The 18454-nt window shown below is 40.3% G+C and overlaps 1 protein-coding gene across 1 annotated transcript; it reads right to left on the bottom strand.

Annotated features, from left to right (window-relative positions):
* Positions 1–1331: 1331 nt before the first annotated feature.
* On the bottom strand, positions 1332–16667 carry LOC139667412 (interleukin-10 receptor subunit beta-like). The gene is made up of 7 exons (XM_071546860.1): positions 16534–16667; positions 15392–15506; positions 12322–12494; positions 10207–10361; positions 7707–7857; positions 6094–6239; positions 1332–4990 (listed from the first exon to the last, which is right to left on the bottom strand). Exons 1-7 carry the CDS (start codon positions 16589–16591, stop codon positions 4808–4810), a joined length of 981 nt encoding a protein of 326 aa, XP_071402961.1. The 5' UTR covers positions 16592–16667; the 3' UTR covers positions 1332–4807.
* Positions 16668–18454: the final 1787 nt, after the last annotated feature.

An 18454-nucleotide genomic window follows, 5' to 3' on the forward strand; every position in this document is an offset into this window, starting at 1 on the left:
GATACTTGATACAATGTGAATAAAGAGTAGATATTGAAGGAGGGATCCATAGCAAAGCTGTTTCTTAAAAAAAAAAGTTCTTTCACAGCATATAGGAATGTAGTAGCAATACAGACAGTAATACAATAACAGAGGAACATTTCTAAATATGGATTTTGGAAGATTTGGAAAATGGAAGTGATTTATCAGACTTAGTTAGCCTAAGCTGCCAAAAATACAGAAAGAAAGATTCAGACTCACAATATAACAGACAACCTGGAGGGATGGCTTACTGTGTTTAGGTCAGCAAATGTTATGGGTGTTTGTTTTTTTTTGGCTTAAAAAATTCCTCTTTGTAAGTCAATATTTCATCAGCCTATCTGCCACGCAACATCATTCAATATCATCTTTTTAGTATCTATAGTCCATCTCACCCCATATTTATAAGAATGTTTCCCCCATGAACGATGCAGGCAGCCCTTGGGCCAGCCAGTAACAAGAGGAATCCTTCCAATTAAGTTTAGTCAAAATCGGACCCCTGCTGTAGCAGTAATGGCCTTTCAAATTTTGAAATCTTGCCCATTAATTATAATTATCACCTGAGATATTTGATGGACTGAGCCCCCCCAACCCTTTTTTTTTTTTTTTTTTTTTTAATAAAAAGTAACACATTTTACACTTTTATTTTGAGGAGACAATCATCGTACTTCCGGTCTCACTCCGTGTCTCTCCCAAGTAGCAGCTCTCTGACGCTACTGCGCAGCCTCACTTGTAGTTTATCTTCTGGTTTGCGCAACGCGTGCTTCGTGTAAAGCACATCCATGGTGTAAAGGCTTACTCCAAACAATATTTCATGTTATACTATGTTTTATGTATTTTTTTTTATGTTTTATATTAATCTGTTTTGCCTCTTAAACACAGATTCAGCAAATTAAGTATATTAAGTATATTCATAATATTTCTATAATATTAATAATATTTCTAATTATAGTTGTATCATCATTGAAATTCAACCAAATTTCTCACAATGACACATATTTTCCTCTTGTCCAGCATTTCTTTTCACATTATCCTTCATTACTGTACACAATCATGCAGTTGTATGTGATATTTCCAAACAGCAGAACTTGGTAGAGTGTCATGTGTTACTGTGAGTCGATAAAGTGGCAAACAACTGAAAACAGATTTACGGCATAAACCTCAGAGGCACACAACAGGTTCCAACTGGCTGAGAGTAATTTAAATTAGGAGAGGAGGAAGGAAGGAAAGGAGTGTTGTCTCTAAATCTCACTTCCCTGTAAACATGCAAGACCTCGCAGCAAACAGACGACCAGAACCGCTGTTACCACTTGTCGAAATATTCGTTTATTTAAGTCCCATCGAGTACAACATCTCCCCATCCTCAAAGAGTATAAACGTATAAAGACACAATATAATACTAAAGCAAACAAAATCAAACGGATCATCAATGATAACTGGGAAATCATAGAAAGTGACCCTCTCCTTTAAGATGTGTTCCCATCAGCACCGATTATCAGCAACAAAAGAGCACCTACTATAGGAGACAAACTAGTCCACAGCTACTTACCAGGAGACAAGACAGGTACCTGGCTTGATCTAAGACCACAGGGTTTCTTTAAAGGAATAGTTCAACCAAAAATGAAACTTCTGTCATCATCTCCTCCCCCTCATGCCAGTTGAAACACAGGTGAAGTTTGTCCATATAACACACAGGGAGGCTGCCAGCACAACTCCATAGCAGCCTTCTCCAAAACAACTGAAGTCAGTGGGGACCAGTTCTTCAGAGTTCCAAAAAGACCTACAGTATATTTACACCATCATTTAGTGCGAATCTTAACTACAGCTCTAAAGAACAGGTCCCCATTGACTTCAGTTGTTTTGGAGAAGGCTGCTACCAAGTTGTGCTGCCAGCCTCCCTGTGTGTTATATGGACTAACACATTTCACCTGTGTTTCATTTGGCATGAGGGGGAGCAGATGATGACAGAACTTTCATTTTTGGGTGAACTATTCCTTTTTAAGTGTCCACACTTAAAGGAATAGTGCAACCGCTGTGCCACTATGCATCAAACAAATACATTCAAAGATGTCCACACAAACAAGGTCTACAGAATTAAAGGATATTTCAATTGCAACACTACCCACACTGCCCTTGTGGATTTTTCTGTGGGCAGAACGAGTCAAAGAGAGAGTTGCCGAGCGTTAATATGCTATCCGAATCGGAAATGAAGACTATCCAATGGCAAAGCACTATAAACAGCACCATGGATGTAACTCAGACTCACTTAGGGCAGTGGGTATAGAGGCCATAGAAGTGACTAAGAAGGGAGGAGACAGGTTGAAGAAGCTGTTGCAAAGGGAATCTTATTGGATCTTCAACCTAAGAGCCATCAAGAATCCAGGCTTAAATGAAGAGCTTGATTTTGTCCCTTATCTGTAAGTTTGAATATGTATATGGTCTCTCTCTCTCTCTCTCTCTCTCTCTCTCTGTGTACTTTGCAGCCCCCTTTATCTACAGGTGACCGGCCTTTTGGGGTATCCAGCTTATAAAGACTTTTCTCCAGTTTCGATGGAATTTTTCCCTAAGGATTTTTCAGATATTTTAGCGGTTGTAGTATAGTTGATTATATCGCGATAACCGGATTACGTCATTTAGATGTGGACTGAGAGAGGAAGGGAAACGGGAACGTACAAGAACGAGAACATGGACAAATAAAGCAAGTTAAAATCAAGATTGCTTCTTTATTGGGCAACAGTGAGATGTTTTTTTTTGTGAACTGCAGCTCTATTTGCTTTATACATTTGAACAGATGAGTGTCAGGGAACATCCACCCACTTTTCTGCTGCACACCCGGTGCCAGTGTTGTTATCACTCGGTAGCTCTATATAAGCAAGCCCTTCTACTTGGCTCTATATGCCCTGATGAAGGCTGTATAGTTGAAACGCGTTGGCGCAGCCCGTACAATAAAGGCTTTTTAACTTTTTCAGGTTTTCACAATTTTTTTTGGGAGGATCAGCCATCCCAGCCGCTAGAGATGAGCTGTATTCCCTTCTCGGTCTATAAACGTATAAAGCTGGACACGTTTAGCAGAAGCCTTGTTTCCTCCTCCTGCAGGCGGCCAGCGAGCCTCGATTCACATCGTTTGATCGGTCAGCTGAAGAAACTAACAAACACACCGCAGCGTTTTTCTTCTACTTTCTTCTCTGAACTTCAAGCACCATTCAATTTTGATCAGCGTTTTTTTTTTTTTTTTTTCTGAGAAAGCATCATGCAAGGGTGGAAGGAACCGATTACATTTAGTCCTGTGACTGTAATTGAGTAGGATTTTTGTATATTTTACTTTTATTTTTAAGTGTGTTTTTTACTGAAGTCTTGTACTTTTGAAATCACTTCCATTACAGAGGACAGATTTTTGTGTCTCTCAATCGGCATCAGAAACTAGATCGATGTAAATTGGCAAATTGTTCTCGGTGAACGATCAGTCAGCAAAGAAGAGAGGAGAAATCTGGCTTTACTTTGTTTGTGCACTTTATTTTGTAATTTCTAATGTCTCCAATTAAAATAATCTAGTTTGAACTCTGTCTTGACTCTCAGTAACTTTTACTCTGTACATTTTAAATGAGCTACTCTTTTCTTTTACTCCAGATTTTTACACCAGTACTTTTACTTCTACTTAGGGCTGGGCGATATGGACCAAAAATCATATCTCGGTATTTTTAGGCTGAATGGCGATATACGATATATATCTCGGTATTTTCTACGAAGTGGGCTAAATGTTCGGTTGTAAGTACGGCTGGGCGATATGGACAAAATCAAATATCACAATATTTTTTACCAAATACCTCAATATCGATATTGCGACAATATTGTAGGGATGACTATTGGTGCTTTCACAAAATATTTACACAATGAGATTTTTGATAAATAATCATCAGTAATGTGGATATAATGACTAAGTGGGTAAAGGCAAATAATAGAACAGCTAGAACAGTCTGGTAAGTTCAGAAAATGACATCACTTTACTGTAATGCAGCCTTTAAAACCAGGAGAAGACACTTATGCCATATCACGATATTACCATATCCAAAATCTAAGACGATATCTAGTCTCATATCACGATATCGATATAATATTGATATATCGCCCAGCCCTACTTCTACTTATGTAAAATATAATCAAGGTGACACCCTACAACACCCAACACCCTTGCATGATGCTAACTTTTAATTCTCTTTCCACCCCTGAGGAAACGTCCCCAAAATTGACCACGTTTACCATATTTCACAAGTTTCCACATCAATAACTTAGTAATACAGAATCACACCTGTGGTGGGTGTGTCTGTCCAAAGCGCCTCACAGTACTGTGGCTGCACGTGTTTTTTAGTGTGGGAAGTGCCACGCTCCCTCAGTTAACTATGGAGCGATACAGCAAGCAACGCAAAGGCCCAACAGCACACAAACCACATCGGGATCAAGTCTGTTCTGCCTCTGAGCCTCTTCATCATAGCTGTGGACTGACACCTCGTGTGTCGCGTTAAAACCCAAGTACAGCGAGTCAAGCGTAGCCCAGTCATTCACTTTCACTCTTTTCAAGTTCCTGAAAAGAGCGACCATGAGCTTTTTTTTTTTTTGACTGCACTTCCATCTTGTGAGTCCCTGCAAAGCGAGAGACGGTCCGAAACGTCTCTTCCTCGTCTTCCTCTTCTGTCCATTTCTCTCTCTTCTGCCCTCGCCTCAGTTTCTATCTTCCTCTGTTTGCACCATTGCACCGTGTCCCCTTTTTAAAAACATTTTTTTTTTTTTTTTTTTAAGTCTCTGCCTCCGTGATCTCAGTTGGTTTGCTGCAGTCGCTCCCTCCGGCCTCCGGAGGGCGCTCCTCCACCACAGTCCTGCCGTCTGTGATGATGCTGACCTGGTGGTAAACCTCCTCCGGCGGGTGGGAGTCCCGCATGGCCAGGTAGATGGAGGAGGTGGGAGGCTCCAGCAGGTACTGTGGGGGGGGGCAGAAGAGGACGGAAACTGGTGAAAAAGATTTGGATCTGTGTTGAACTGTCAAATAAAATAAGAGAATCCACTCAGAGCGGAAACACTGTGTTCATTCACACTGCATGGAAACAGTATGTTTTTCATTATCTCAAAGCCATTCTGATCTAAAGGCTTCTGCTTTAATGTGTTTCTTAGACAAATATAAATAGTGAAGTTGATCCTATGTATGCATTTCTTTCCAAACCCTTTGCCTTTCCTATCAAGGCAAAGGGCGGCTACTTTAAAGAATCTAAAACATAAGATAGCTTTGATTTGTTTAACACTTTTTTTGGTCTCTGCATGATTCCATTTGTGTTATTTCACAGTTTTGATGTCTTTACTATTATTCTATAAGTGGAAAATAGTAAAAATAAAGAAAAATGTGTGCGTCCAAACTTTTGACTGGGAGTGCGGATGCAGTTTTAAAGGGGGGGTAAGGGATGATTCAGGGTCAGATTTGATTTTCATGCTGCTGTTTATGGTATTTGACTCACATGCACACTGCAGATAAACACATGCACTGCGCGATATGAAAGGGAATGTTAACAGAAGCCCAATTTATTACATTCATCTCTAGTTAAAGGGGAAGTAAGTCCGATTTTTCCTGTCTCATATCACGCAATGATCATAATATATCCGTGGGGTTGATGGGGTTGTTGATCAATACCAATGACTCAGCGAGTTTCTGTTGGATTTCTGCTAATTAGCTAGCTTACTCCTCTCTACTGTGAAAATGTGACTTTGTTGTTTGTGTCAATTACAGGCCACCGTAATTCAAGGGGATAGGAGGGGAGAAGGGGGGGGGGGGGGGGGGGTTGGGTCGCTGTGTCCGAAACTTGTGTAGGAGGAGAAAAGTTCTATCAGTGTCCTTGCAGTTCCTACTGATCGCCAATAGAGATCAATAAAGCTCATAGATTTCTTACTGCCTCTTTATAGATTTCAGAGGAAAAGCAACAGAAACTATAGGCAAATTTGGACATATCAGCCATTATGTACAAGCTTGCACACACATATGCATGCACACACACACACATATGTTTGCACACACACACACACACACACACACACCTCCTTGATGTGCTGGGGCAGGGAGTCTTTGGGACAGAGGAAGTGGAAGATCTTTTTGCGATGCACCACGGCGACCACCACCAGAGTCACCAGCATCGCCATGACGACGAACGTCACCACGGCCGCCACCCATGGGGCTTCTTCTTCTGCAGAAGGGTGAGAACAGAAGTTATTACATATGACAGTTAAAGAGTAAAATCCACTTTACTTGCAGTGGAAAATAATACAATATGTGGTTCAATACATTACATAGAGTACAATTTACTTTTCAAATAAAAATGGATCCTGAAACTGGCATGTTGGCATGTTAATGGCATGTTCATGTCATATCAGATTTACCGTAAATCAGTGGTGGAAGAAGTACTCTGATCCTTTACTTCAGTAAAAGTACCAATACAGCAATGTAAAAATACTCCATTACAAGTAAATGTCCTGCATGAAAAATCCTACTTATGTAAAAGTACATAAGTATTAGCAGCAAAATGTAGTTAAAGTATTAAAGTAAAAGTAGTGGTTTGGTCCCTCTGACTGATACTTTATTATATATGACATCATTAGATTATTAATACTGAAGCATCAGTGTGTAAGCAGCATGTTACTGTTGTAGCTGCTGGAGGTGGAGCTAGTTTGAACTACTTTATATACAGTTAGCTGGTTTAGTCCAGTGGTTCCCAACCTAGGGGTCGGGCCCCTCCAAAGGGTCACCAGATAAATCTGAGGGGTCGTGAGATGATTATTGGGAGAGGAAAGAAGAAAAAACAAAGTTCTGATACACAAATCTGTTTTCAGTTTTTGGACTTTTTCTCTAATCTTTGATTTTTGCTGAAATATTGGATCATTTGAACATTTATTGAAATGAAACCATGTGAGGTTTAGAGGGAAAAATCACTATTTGGTGGAGCTGTTAACAACTCATAGACATCTGAAATGTGACCCGACTACACACTGCTTTTTGTAAGACGTCAAAAGCCAAAAAGGTTGGAAACCACTGGTTTCATCTTTAACAATGTGTTGTATTTTAAAAGCTTGTTATATTATCCATTGTGTCAAATCTCCATCTGAAAAGTAACTAAAGCTGTCAAATAAATGTAGTGGAGTAGAAAGTACAATATTTCCCTCTGAAATGTAGTGGAGTGGAAGTATAAAGTAGCATCAAATGGAAATACTCAAGTAAAGTACAAGTATCTCAAAATTGTACTTAAGTACAGTACTTCAGTAAATGTATTTAGTTACTTTCCACCACTGCCGTAAATACAAGCTGCCGACTGGGAAAAAACTTTCATGTCAGCCTCCTATCGGTAATTATGAGATGGATGTGGGATTATTATTTGTAAGAATAAACCTTAAACTTTATCGGGTGCAGACAATAGAAACATTGTATGTATTTTTGACAGTCTTTAATTTGCACAGCAGCAACAGCAACATACGCGCTTCATCACCCTATTACTTGCAGGCTCTGATATCTCCCACTTTCCATCATGACTGGCAGATAAAATCCTTGCTGGCTGGCTGGTCAAACATGCTAAAGTGACTGGTGGATTCTGGGACCGTTTTACATGTACAGGGAATTTACATTTACATTTACAGGGAAGTTAGTTTCCCAAGAGGCTTACTGCTGGTGGTGCTCCCACAGGTGATGCTGCTGGGCTCGCTGGGACGGAGGTTCCTGTCTGTGTGGATCTGGACCTGGAAGCAGTACCTGGTCCAGGGCTGCAGCTTGTTCACGACCACCCGGTTCTGCTGGACGTTGCTGATGCTGGCAGCCTGTGTGGGAAACAACGTGGGAACAGAGAAGCCGTTACAGCAGAGCTCCACTGCTTGTGTTGCGTTGCCATCGCTGTCACGTCACTGTGGTAGAGGGTCTTCACGGGTCTACCCGGACCCTAGGATCCGAGACCCGACCCGGTCTGTTTATCATTATGTGTAATACCCGAGAAACCGTGATGGCTTATTGCTGAAACGCATCTGTCCTTTGTGCTCTATAGCTGCCCATTTAATTAAAAAGACAAAAGGACATTATGAGTGCTGGCTTTTCTTTCTTCATGTATTAATCTTTGGCCGTGCAACTAAGGAGGATTTTTTTGATCGAGTTGTGCTCGCACTTGGCGGGGTTGGGTCCATAAAATAGACCCGAGACCCGTCTCGGTCTTGGGTCTCTCTCCTCTCGGACATGCATCTGGGTCGGGTCTGTAATATCTCGGGCAAAAACGGGTCGGTATATATATATTTTTTTTTACAATGATCGGGTCCAATCGGATCTCGGCACGAATTCACGGGTCCATTAGGGTTCGGGTCCGTCATTTTGGACCCGTGAAGACCTCTACACTGTGGCGACTTACAGCTTTAGTATTTTTTTTGCAAGTACAAGTGTTGCTAGTAGAGCGTACGCTCCTAATTACACGAGTAGGTTATACTTATGTTGTTTGGGGGTAACGTTATGTACAGTATGTCACTTTGAAAAATTTACCTTAAACATCATAATTAATTGATTGAATTAGTGAGTAAACACACCACAAATCATCCAGGATTAACTTTATTTGTCTTTGATTGATTTATATGAAAATGAACGCGCACCTCAGCCATCAAGAATCGATATAATAAATACAGTATCTATCAGTATCCCACCACATGTAATGACAGAGGCTTTTCATTTTGATCAAAATGTCAAATTCTAGAACCCCAAGTAAAAAAAATGCCACAAAATGGGTTTTTTTAAATGATCATAGCCTAGATGTATATTGATATTTATGTGAATGGATACACCAGAAAACAACCAATATCAACTTTATTTGTCTTTATTTCATTGATGGAGAACGTGTGCGTCAGCTATTGAGAATTGAACCTCAGCGATTTTTTTTACTTGGCCATCTCCCAAGATGTATGAGCTTGCACTGCTCATATATTGTATCCTCAATTCTGATTGGCTGTGATGAAACTGTCCCCTCCTTGTTCTTCCTCCTAGCTCTCTCTGTGGTCCTCCCCACTTTCCTCCTGCCTCAATAAAGTCAACTGGTGGACGCTTTTCATCCAAAGAGCCTTACTTTAGGGGTGGGAATCTAACCCCTAACCCAGGCTGCTGAGCTGCTGCCTACCCATAATGCCCTGCCGTAGCTATTGAGCTACAGAAGACCACAGAGATAAAAACACTGACAGGAAAATCTGATTTCTTGAATGAAAACAGAAAGAAACATAACTGGTCACAGACAATCACAGCCACAATCTTATCCTCAACCACAAGACGGATGATAAGCACCTGACAAGCTTTTGGTTTTGGCTCCAAGCAGCTCGTTCAGTCTGAGCTCACTGCTCACTAAAACAGATGCAGAAACTCCCGGAACCAAACTACAGTGTAATGCATTCTTCTCTGCTGCTTCACTGATGATTTCTCAAGTCGGGAGACGGTACAGTATTACACAGTATCAGTAGCCTGGTTTCCACTGGGGGGAAAAACAACAACTACATTTTCAAGACAAGTAATCAGTTTGGCTCTCAACTTTCATCCCAGCAAGCATTACAGGAGGAGGCCAAGTCCCGCCTCAAGCCAAACAAGCACAACATTTTACCACCAAAATATTATGGTGCAGTAAAAAATTCATGCTCTTTGGAAACTGCTTTTGAGCTGATAATCAGAAGGATATTCACAAAACGACACAGGTAGAAGCTGTGGACGACTACGGACATCGTCTCAACTTTAATTTTGGCCGCTGTATTTACACAGGTTTTCATTTCATTTTTTTTTTTTTTTTTACGATTTTTTTTTTGGGGGGGTATTTTTGTCTTTTATTGGATAGAACAAAAGTAGAGAGAGACCGGAAAGACCAGGGAGAGAGAGCGAGATAGAGAGAGAGAGAGAGAGATGACATGTGATAAAGGTCCGGATTCAAACTCTGAATGTTAGGTTTATATGGTATGCGCCTTAAACCCCGCTGCCCCCCAAAAATGCCCCGACAACCCATCATTTCAACATCCATCTAAGGTCAAAATGTCTGAAATATTAACACTGCTCCTGTTTTATGAGCATTTTCTGTTTTATGATCACTGGCGGCCCTAATGGGAATCAAACCCCCAACCCCTGACAGTGTCGGTGCCTTGCTCTCAGCAGAGTCAGCCTACCTTCTCCTGCTGGCCCTCCTTCCAGTAGGTGATGTTGTAGGTGGCGTAGTTGTACGCCCGCCTGAGCTCAGAGATCTTGAACACTGGATCTGTAATGCTCACTTCAATAGTCGCCCCGTTGGAGATGAGAGACATGCTGGGCGGACCGATCTTGGCTGTGGGGGGGAGAGAGAGAGAGACATAGAGAGAGAGAGGGAGAGAGAGAGAGAGGTGACTTACTTGCTGATAATGGGATAGTAAGAGTGTTCAGTGGTAAACAGATTAGATACACTCTGCATGTAGCATTTTAACATCAATAAATCATTACCACATTAATTTTGAGACATTAGTATAATGACTGTAAACAAACCAGACCATCAGTGGTCAGCCTGTCAGCCTCTATCAGCCTCTACTCTGCATCCTCCATTGTTTCTCCAAGATTCAAGATTCAAGATTCAATACTTTATTGCCATATCAACAGAGTTGATTGGAATTTGTCTCAGTGAGCTCACTTAAACACAAACACATAGAACCACTCACTTAAAAAAACAAAAAAAACACATAATACATTCAAAAAAGAAAGTATAAAACGGATCCATAAAATAATCATAAAACCATAAAACAAATGGGTAGAATACAAATAACACACATAAGAACACCATGGGTAGCCTAAAACACTAGCACCTGTCTGGATATGTGCTATTCTGGAATCTGGATGTTCTGGTCTTAACACTTCTAAGTCTTTTTTGAGAAGGCAGAAGATTAAAAAGGTTGTTGAGGGGTCTTTTAAAACTTTAAGGTCCCTTCTTTTGTAGTCTAGCCTTATAGATCCACCTGGTGGATGTGGAGGGAAATCTGCTGGATCGCTTTACGGCACAAAACAGGAAGAGGTTCTGTTGTTCCAGAGCAAAACGGAGCTAAAAGCTTTCAGAGTTTCTGGCAGCAGATGGTGGGAGGAGGGAAAGGAGCGATGGAGAAGTCACTTCCAACATGTTGATCCTCTTCAGTAAGGCAGAGAGAAATAAATGCATGTGGAAGTAATGGGTTTTATGGGAAATATGGTCTTCATTTTGAGAAACACTAACAATGCCACTGGTGTGAGATAGAGGCGACCAGTCGTCTCCACCACGGTTTCATTTGTTTACAGTAATTATACCGAAGTATCATAATTAATTTGACAATGACATATTGGTGTATAAAATGTTACACGCAGCATCTTTAACAACATAAATCTAGCATTTAGATTGAAGACCTGATAAGCGAATTTTGTTGGCTGGATCTGAAAATAATGACTGATAAGATGGTGCTGATTATTCAGTCTAGGACATTGGTTGGGGTCAATTTACTTTCAATTCACCCAATTCAAAATGTGATTTAAAGGTCCCATATGATGTAAAGCAGGGTCGCCTACAACTAAATCCACAATCCATATTAGAAAAGCGAGCCTCTAAACGAGCCCTTTGGACTTCTTTGTGGCGTCATAAAGGTTCGCTCATTATCATTTTTGTAAGAAATAATAGACTAACAAAGTGTTTTTTTCAAAGCGGTTGAGTGGTTGTCATTGTTTATTACCGGAGAGTTTTCCCTACCTGTAGCTGCGGAGCCACAGATAGGGAAAGTGGAGTCTCACGTTTCACTCTTGAAACGGCCAGCCAATCAGAACAGAGGGGGTCGTTAATATTAATGAGCCTTAAAGACACGGCGACAGAAACGGCCTGTTCTTGGTAAGGCTCAGAGAGATGCTGGAAAATGAACGTGGAGAAATGGATTGAGAGTGTTTTTGGTACATGACACCACACACACAGCTTTGAATGGACCTCAAAGACAGAAAATAAAACACTGGGAAGTGGAGAATATGGGACCTTTAAAGCTGAAATTTGCATAATGAAGCTAGAACCTTCAATCTTCATTCCCAATACTTTTTACAGACTGGAAAGAAGAACTCTGGTCTTGGAAAGGAAGAGTTTCGTTCCAAAATGAGACCAAAACAAATCACCTACTAAGGGGTTCAACTACAGTTCAAGCCATCTTAAGTGCTTTTATGGAGGTCTCTGTACTGGCAGATACATTTCACATTGCAAGTTTATTTGTCTATGTAGCATTTTGGAATGAAAGCTGCAGTAAACCTCCACCCACTGTCTTGGTCCAAGGTGATCTGGGGACTCTCCACCCAGACGGATCTCTCTGCCCCCAGCTCCGCCCTCACTCTGCCTATGTACTTCCCATACAGATGGATGTCGAGACTGGTGAGGTCACATCTGAGGGCGCTGGTGTTCAGACAGCCCACTTTGTACTTGCTGACCGAGGAGCTGCGGACAGAAAACGAAAGCAGCGTTATTACAAATGTGTCGGTTGCAGTTTCAGATTAAGGGGAGTTCGTGATGACGAGATATAGCAGGGGGAAAACCCCAGGACGTTCTGCTGTGGACTTAATGTATGTGTGTGTGAGCGTGTGAGTGTGTGTGTGACAGAGATTTCCACCAAACCAAGATAAGTATCACCTCTGAGCGCTCTCCATTGGTTTCTAATCAAATTTTACCTAATAAAGATAAATTTGGAACTAGTACAGCCGTGAAACCACACGCTAGTGGGTGTGTGTGTTTGTGTATTTGAGAGTGAAATTTGAGAGTGTATTTGAAAAATAAAATGGATTCCAATTGCTGCTCTTGTGTTTTTATTTTTAAAACAAGTAAACATGCCGTCCACCATGAATGATGCAGGCACCCTTTGGGCCAATCAGTAACAAGATACATCATCCCTCCAAGTTTCATCAAAATCACACCAGTGTTAGCTGAAATATTACATTTGAGCTTCAGATTTTGACATTTAATTAAAGGCCAATCAGTTTATTTTTTAAACACAGTGCCAAAATGCATCATCCCTTCAGCAGCAGTTACGGCCTTTCAGAGTTTTTCCCCCTTTAATCAAATTTTGCCCTTTAACTACAGCACCCCCATTTGGCCAAACAGTGTCATAAAATGCTGGAAAACAGTGCAGACGTACATCTTTCCTCCAAGTTTCATCAAAATCAGACCAGTGATGTTTCACATATCACCTGAAATACGGACAGACGACCGATCCCCAGTCCCCACTCCCCATTTGAATTGCATTAAATTATAATTAAAGATTGTCATGTGAATGGGTTTCACTGCACTGTGCGAGTCATGACCCTGTAAACCTTCACTTTGAGGAGGATAGTAAAAAGAAGAACGTCAAAAATTGGGAGTTATGAGGTTTTCGTCCAACAGCCGTCAGACCAAAGTGTGTCAGGATGCAGCAATATAAAGTCGACATGTGTGTTTGCTCATAACAAAGGGTCATAGTACACTGATATAACTGGGTATGTCAGTCCTCTTCCCCAGAACAGGAGGAAGTCTCTCTTATGTTCATATGACACCAGTCAGTATGCGACTTGTTTACTAGAGGAAGGTTCCACCTGTCCCACTTTCTATAAATCCTGTAGTTTCCAAGAAGTTGTACATGCTGTGCTGGGTATTATCAAGGGGGGGGGGGGCATTTTACGCTAAAAAACCTCTGGGTCAACTCTATTTGACTGTTCGGTTTATTAAGATGATAAGTTGTTGACCATCTCCGGCTGTAAGACAAGAGTCAGCGCTATCTGACATCTCTAGAAGGACACCTACCTAGATATCAATGGGTAAATATAGTTTAGGAAATGTGTCAACATGTGTCAGTACAGATACATGTGAAGATATCACATGTATTTTGACTTTGATGCCCCTTACAAACTATAGGGATATTTCGATGCTCTCATTTCACTACAATCACAATAGGTTTGGGTTAGTTAACATTTCTCTGAGGCAAAAATAATCTCATTGGTTGCACCACAGTTTGTCCTCGCTAAATAACATTAGACTGAAGCCCAGTGAAAAAGGCAAGAGGTAAGAGAGGTAGTAACTGAGAAAATACAATCTAGTCATACTAAGTTATCTTAGCTGGTTAGCCTAGCTGACCTTCCAAGTTCTAGCCATACTAGCTTATAGTTATCTAGGTAAGCTAGTTAGCTAGCTGCTGACCTTCCAAAAACAGGAATGCCATGGTCATGGATGAATAAAAAAAGAAGTCATTGCTATTTATAATTTTCATTTATATTTTGACCAGAGTTCCTTCTTTGTCGTTCAACTGTGTCAGTTAGCTAACTTGTGCTTGTGAACAAATAGTTCCGCTGAGGTTTAATTGGACACATAAGCAACAAAAATGTCTGCCTCCATGAACACTTTCGCCAGATTTAGCAACTTTTATTTTCTCAAAAGCAACTACCATCAAATCTAGTGACTTTTCCTAACATTGGGAAAAATGTTGACTCCCAAAGCATGTTGCCGCAAATCAGTGCAGCTCATGACAATTTTTGTGCTACTTGCTTGTCTAACTCAGGGGTTCCTAAACGTTTCCAAATCCAGGACCTCCAGATAGATAGACCACAGACCCCCCATTTGATAAGATTTTGTCCCCAGGAGGCCAGCTGGAAGATCCCTGCTGTTGGACAGGACATGGTAACAGCCTGTAGGTGGGGAGGGTGATACCCATGACGACAATACTCAGCATTATCCATTCTCTCATTGTGCCCACCTACAGTGGGGGAGATCACAGCGAAAGGAAAGTACTACTACTCATTTTGCTGGGGACCCCTTGGAATCCCCCAAAGGACCACTGGCGGTCTCCAGACCACATCATGGAAACCACTGGTCTAACCACTGGCCCCTCCCTCCACTAAGACTGGGGGGAGAGCATGAACGGTGCAGCAGATACCGTGTATTCATATGCAAACTATGCTGTCATCCGGTGATTCCCAGCGATTTTTTTTGAGCAGCCAACAGCTTTCCTTTCCTCGGAAGAGAGTTAGATGTTAGAAATGTTTGTATAACTAAAACTCAAATTTGCTTTTACTTGAGTTTGGACCAAATTGCCCCATGTACCTTATGTCATGCTGTGTCTATTCACTACTACTTACAACTGTACAAAACTCCTCAAAACCAGGCCCGGGTATATGAGCAGTAGTTGTATTTTTAGACACTTAACACATGCTCTGCCTGATCCATGGACATTTTTTCCAGTGTTTAGGATGTGGCTGGATGGACGTCACTACTTAGGCAGTATAGCAGCACCATAGATTGACAAAAGAACAACTGTTTCTACAGATTCCCAAAACTAAAACCGACTGGCCATGAGCTTGCTGTCGACTCACTTGAACTCGGCCCTGTAGAGCAGGCCGTGGGCCGGGTCTGCAGGCGGTTCCCAGTTCAGCACCAGGTCCATGTTGTTGGAGGAGATGCTGACGTTTCTGGGCGCATGGAGAACTCCTGACACCACCGCACAAAACAAGACGTTAAAGTTACTATTATTTCAGCTAGATAAACAGATGAACTCAAGTAAATCAATGCCACGATCTGAGCTATACTTGAAGTTTCGGTCTTTTCTAGAAAATAAAACACAAATGAATACATACAAGCCTAGGTGTGGTTTGTTTATACTGGTGCTTGTTGGCATTATGGTGATCACTGACTGGATTTCATTGATCTGATTTACCTCTACATCACTGGACATACTATTACTGTATGTCTGAAGTAACCAAGACTGGTGATTTTTGTCTATAACTTGATGATTGCTGTTCAAATTATATTTCAAAACAGGTCGTCTGGACATGGCATCTTTTCACAGCTGACCCATATGTTTAAAATAGAGTTTCATATTGCTAGTCCAGCCACAATAACAGTGTTTCCAGTGTAGTCAATGTAAGTGATATCAAAATGAGGTATTAATGACAAAAAAAATCCCTATAATACTTCTATAATAATCCTATAAATAATGTCTCTGTGGTGTTCAAAGTTGTTTTTTTTAAAATACTTTTTATTGAGCATTAGATGTTTAACACATGATCATAACAATAAAGGGTGAAATAAACAAAACTAAAACTAAAAAAAAAACATGTAAATAAACCACATATTTACATATGCATACAGTTCCACACATATTATATAGTAAGGCTGTTGTAATAATACATGTACACCCATATATACATTTTTTTTTGGTCTCCTATGGTATTACTGTAGGGGTTTTCTGTGCTATTATTTTTTTAACTATATTTTTGAAATATATCTGTGATATACTGTATGTATAAACTGTATTGTGGGATTACTGTAGTTCCTGTTCACATGCAGGGGGTTACAGTTACAGAAACTCCGCACTCTGACACACACACACACACACACACACACACACACACACACACACACACACACACACACACACACACACAGTCTCTCTCTCTTTATAGTTTCTGATCAATGATTAACCAAACTGAAGTAGGCCTACAGAAGATTAATTTACCTCTGGATCCACATAGTGTTGAAACCGTCAGGATAATAGTGAAGACGGTTGCTGGCATGTTAATCCAAAGAGTCTCCAGTCGGTCCAGTAAAGTCCACCTCAACTTCTGTCGCTTCTGTCATTTATGAAACTTTATTTCCTTGTAGAGCGCAGTCGAGAAGGGGCGGGCGCTCTCTGACGGCGGAAAACGAAACTGGTTTTGTTCAGAAACGTCTGCGCGATTCAAGGAATCAGCCAGTTGTTGTTCCACACTGCAAAAAATACACCGCTTCTGTCATTTTGATCTGATACTGCGGTTTGAAATCTTATTTTTGTCAAAGCAAGTGAAAAAAAAAAAAAAAAAAAAAAAAGTGCCTCGGGGGTGAGATAATTGCATTTGTTTCCAATGCAAATCAGCTTGGTTCAGAAATTTTACTAAATCATCTGTCTTTTTTTTTTTTTTTTTTATACTAGTGGAAATATCTGCCTTTGTTTCAATTATTAAAACCCTGACACAAGTGAAACCCACTGGAAACAAGTGGGTTTATCTGATTCTGCTGATTCTAATTTTTAAGAAATATGAGTGTTTTATGACTGAATGTGAAACTAAATGACTTGTTGAGATGGACATTTTTTACAGTGCGCTCCTGTGCTTTGGGGGGGTTTCCAGGCTTTTTTTTCAAGCGAAGCCGCGTCAGACACACAGATAAGACAATAGACCACAGACACACACATGATAAGGTGGTGATGTTTTTTTTTATTTTTTTTTATTTTTTTTTATTTTTTTTACTGAGGAACCCCATCTGAGGAGATGTTTTGTAGCTGGATGTGACTTTATACAGAATCGCATAACTGTCTACCGGGGATGGAATGATCTCACGATACTATTCGACACGAGATATGGGGTTCACGATTTGATACAACCAAAATACCGTGTAATTAATATCAATGACAACAAAGTATGACAGTGCAGGCTTATGTTTATTCCTGAGCAACAAGTCTTTCTAGATGTCATTGGCTTGATAGAAGGTAAACAACAATTTAAAAATGTAAATAAATAAATTAATATAATATAATTTGGATGGAGAGCTTGTGAAATTGATTAATTTTTCTAACCCACGATATGTATTGTCACATTTTTGTGTTCCGATGTATTGAATTTCGATATGTCCTCCCATCCCTACTGTCTATATTCACAGTCATATCACAATAGTCATTCTTATACATCCATTAATTGGGACAACTGCAACAGAGTGATATAATAATGAAATTGAATTTGCTATTTTGCTGCATGTTGCACCAAGTATTGACGATGAAGAATAAAATCTACAAGATATCGGTGTTAATTGATTAGAGTGTTCTTTATTGAGAAAACTGATTTGAAAGAGGTATACTTTCCATACGTGGTTGATCAAGATGCATACAATACAAAACTTGAACTTCAATGCAGAGCCCATGAGATGGAATGAAAGATCACAGTTTATTATATGATACAGCAGTTTATCAATAAGGACGGTAACAGACAGCGACTCCATTTATATTTTTCCTCATTTGGTAGAAGATGGAGCAGTTCTTTGTTTGGTTTTAACAGTTTAAAGGCAGACAGCATCATTCACCCTCCCTCCTCCTCCTCCTCCTCCTCTTCCTCCACTTTAAACAAAGCCAGAATCACTTTAATCCCCAGCCACAACCAGTCTAAAGGAATTACTCGTGGTAACAGTGCAGAGACAAAATTAGGAACATTTTCAGGGTTTCACAGTTAATACTGACAAAGATGCTACCAGTGTTGGGGGTAACGCGTTAGAGTAATCAGATTACTTTTTTTTTTTTTTTTTTTTTTTTTTTTTGCGGTAATGAGTAGCTTAACGTGTTAGTTTTTAAATGTATGTAGTCAGTTATTAGTTACTTACATTTCGCTACATTTATTTTTCTTTCAACTGGT

Source organism: Centroberyx affinis, unplaced genomic scaffold (genome assembly GCF_046629955.1).
Source record: "Centroberyx affinis isolate AG114_WGS23_722 - 3 ecotype Tasmania unplaced genomic scaffold, CSIRO-AGI_Caff_v1 ptg005509l_1, whole genome shotgun sequence".
In the NCBI taxonomy this organism is placed as follows: Eukaryota; Metazoa; Chordata; class Actinopteri; order Beryciformes; family Berycidae; genus Centroberyx; species Centroberyx affinis.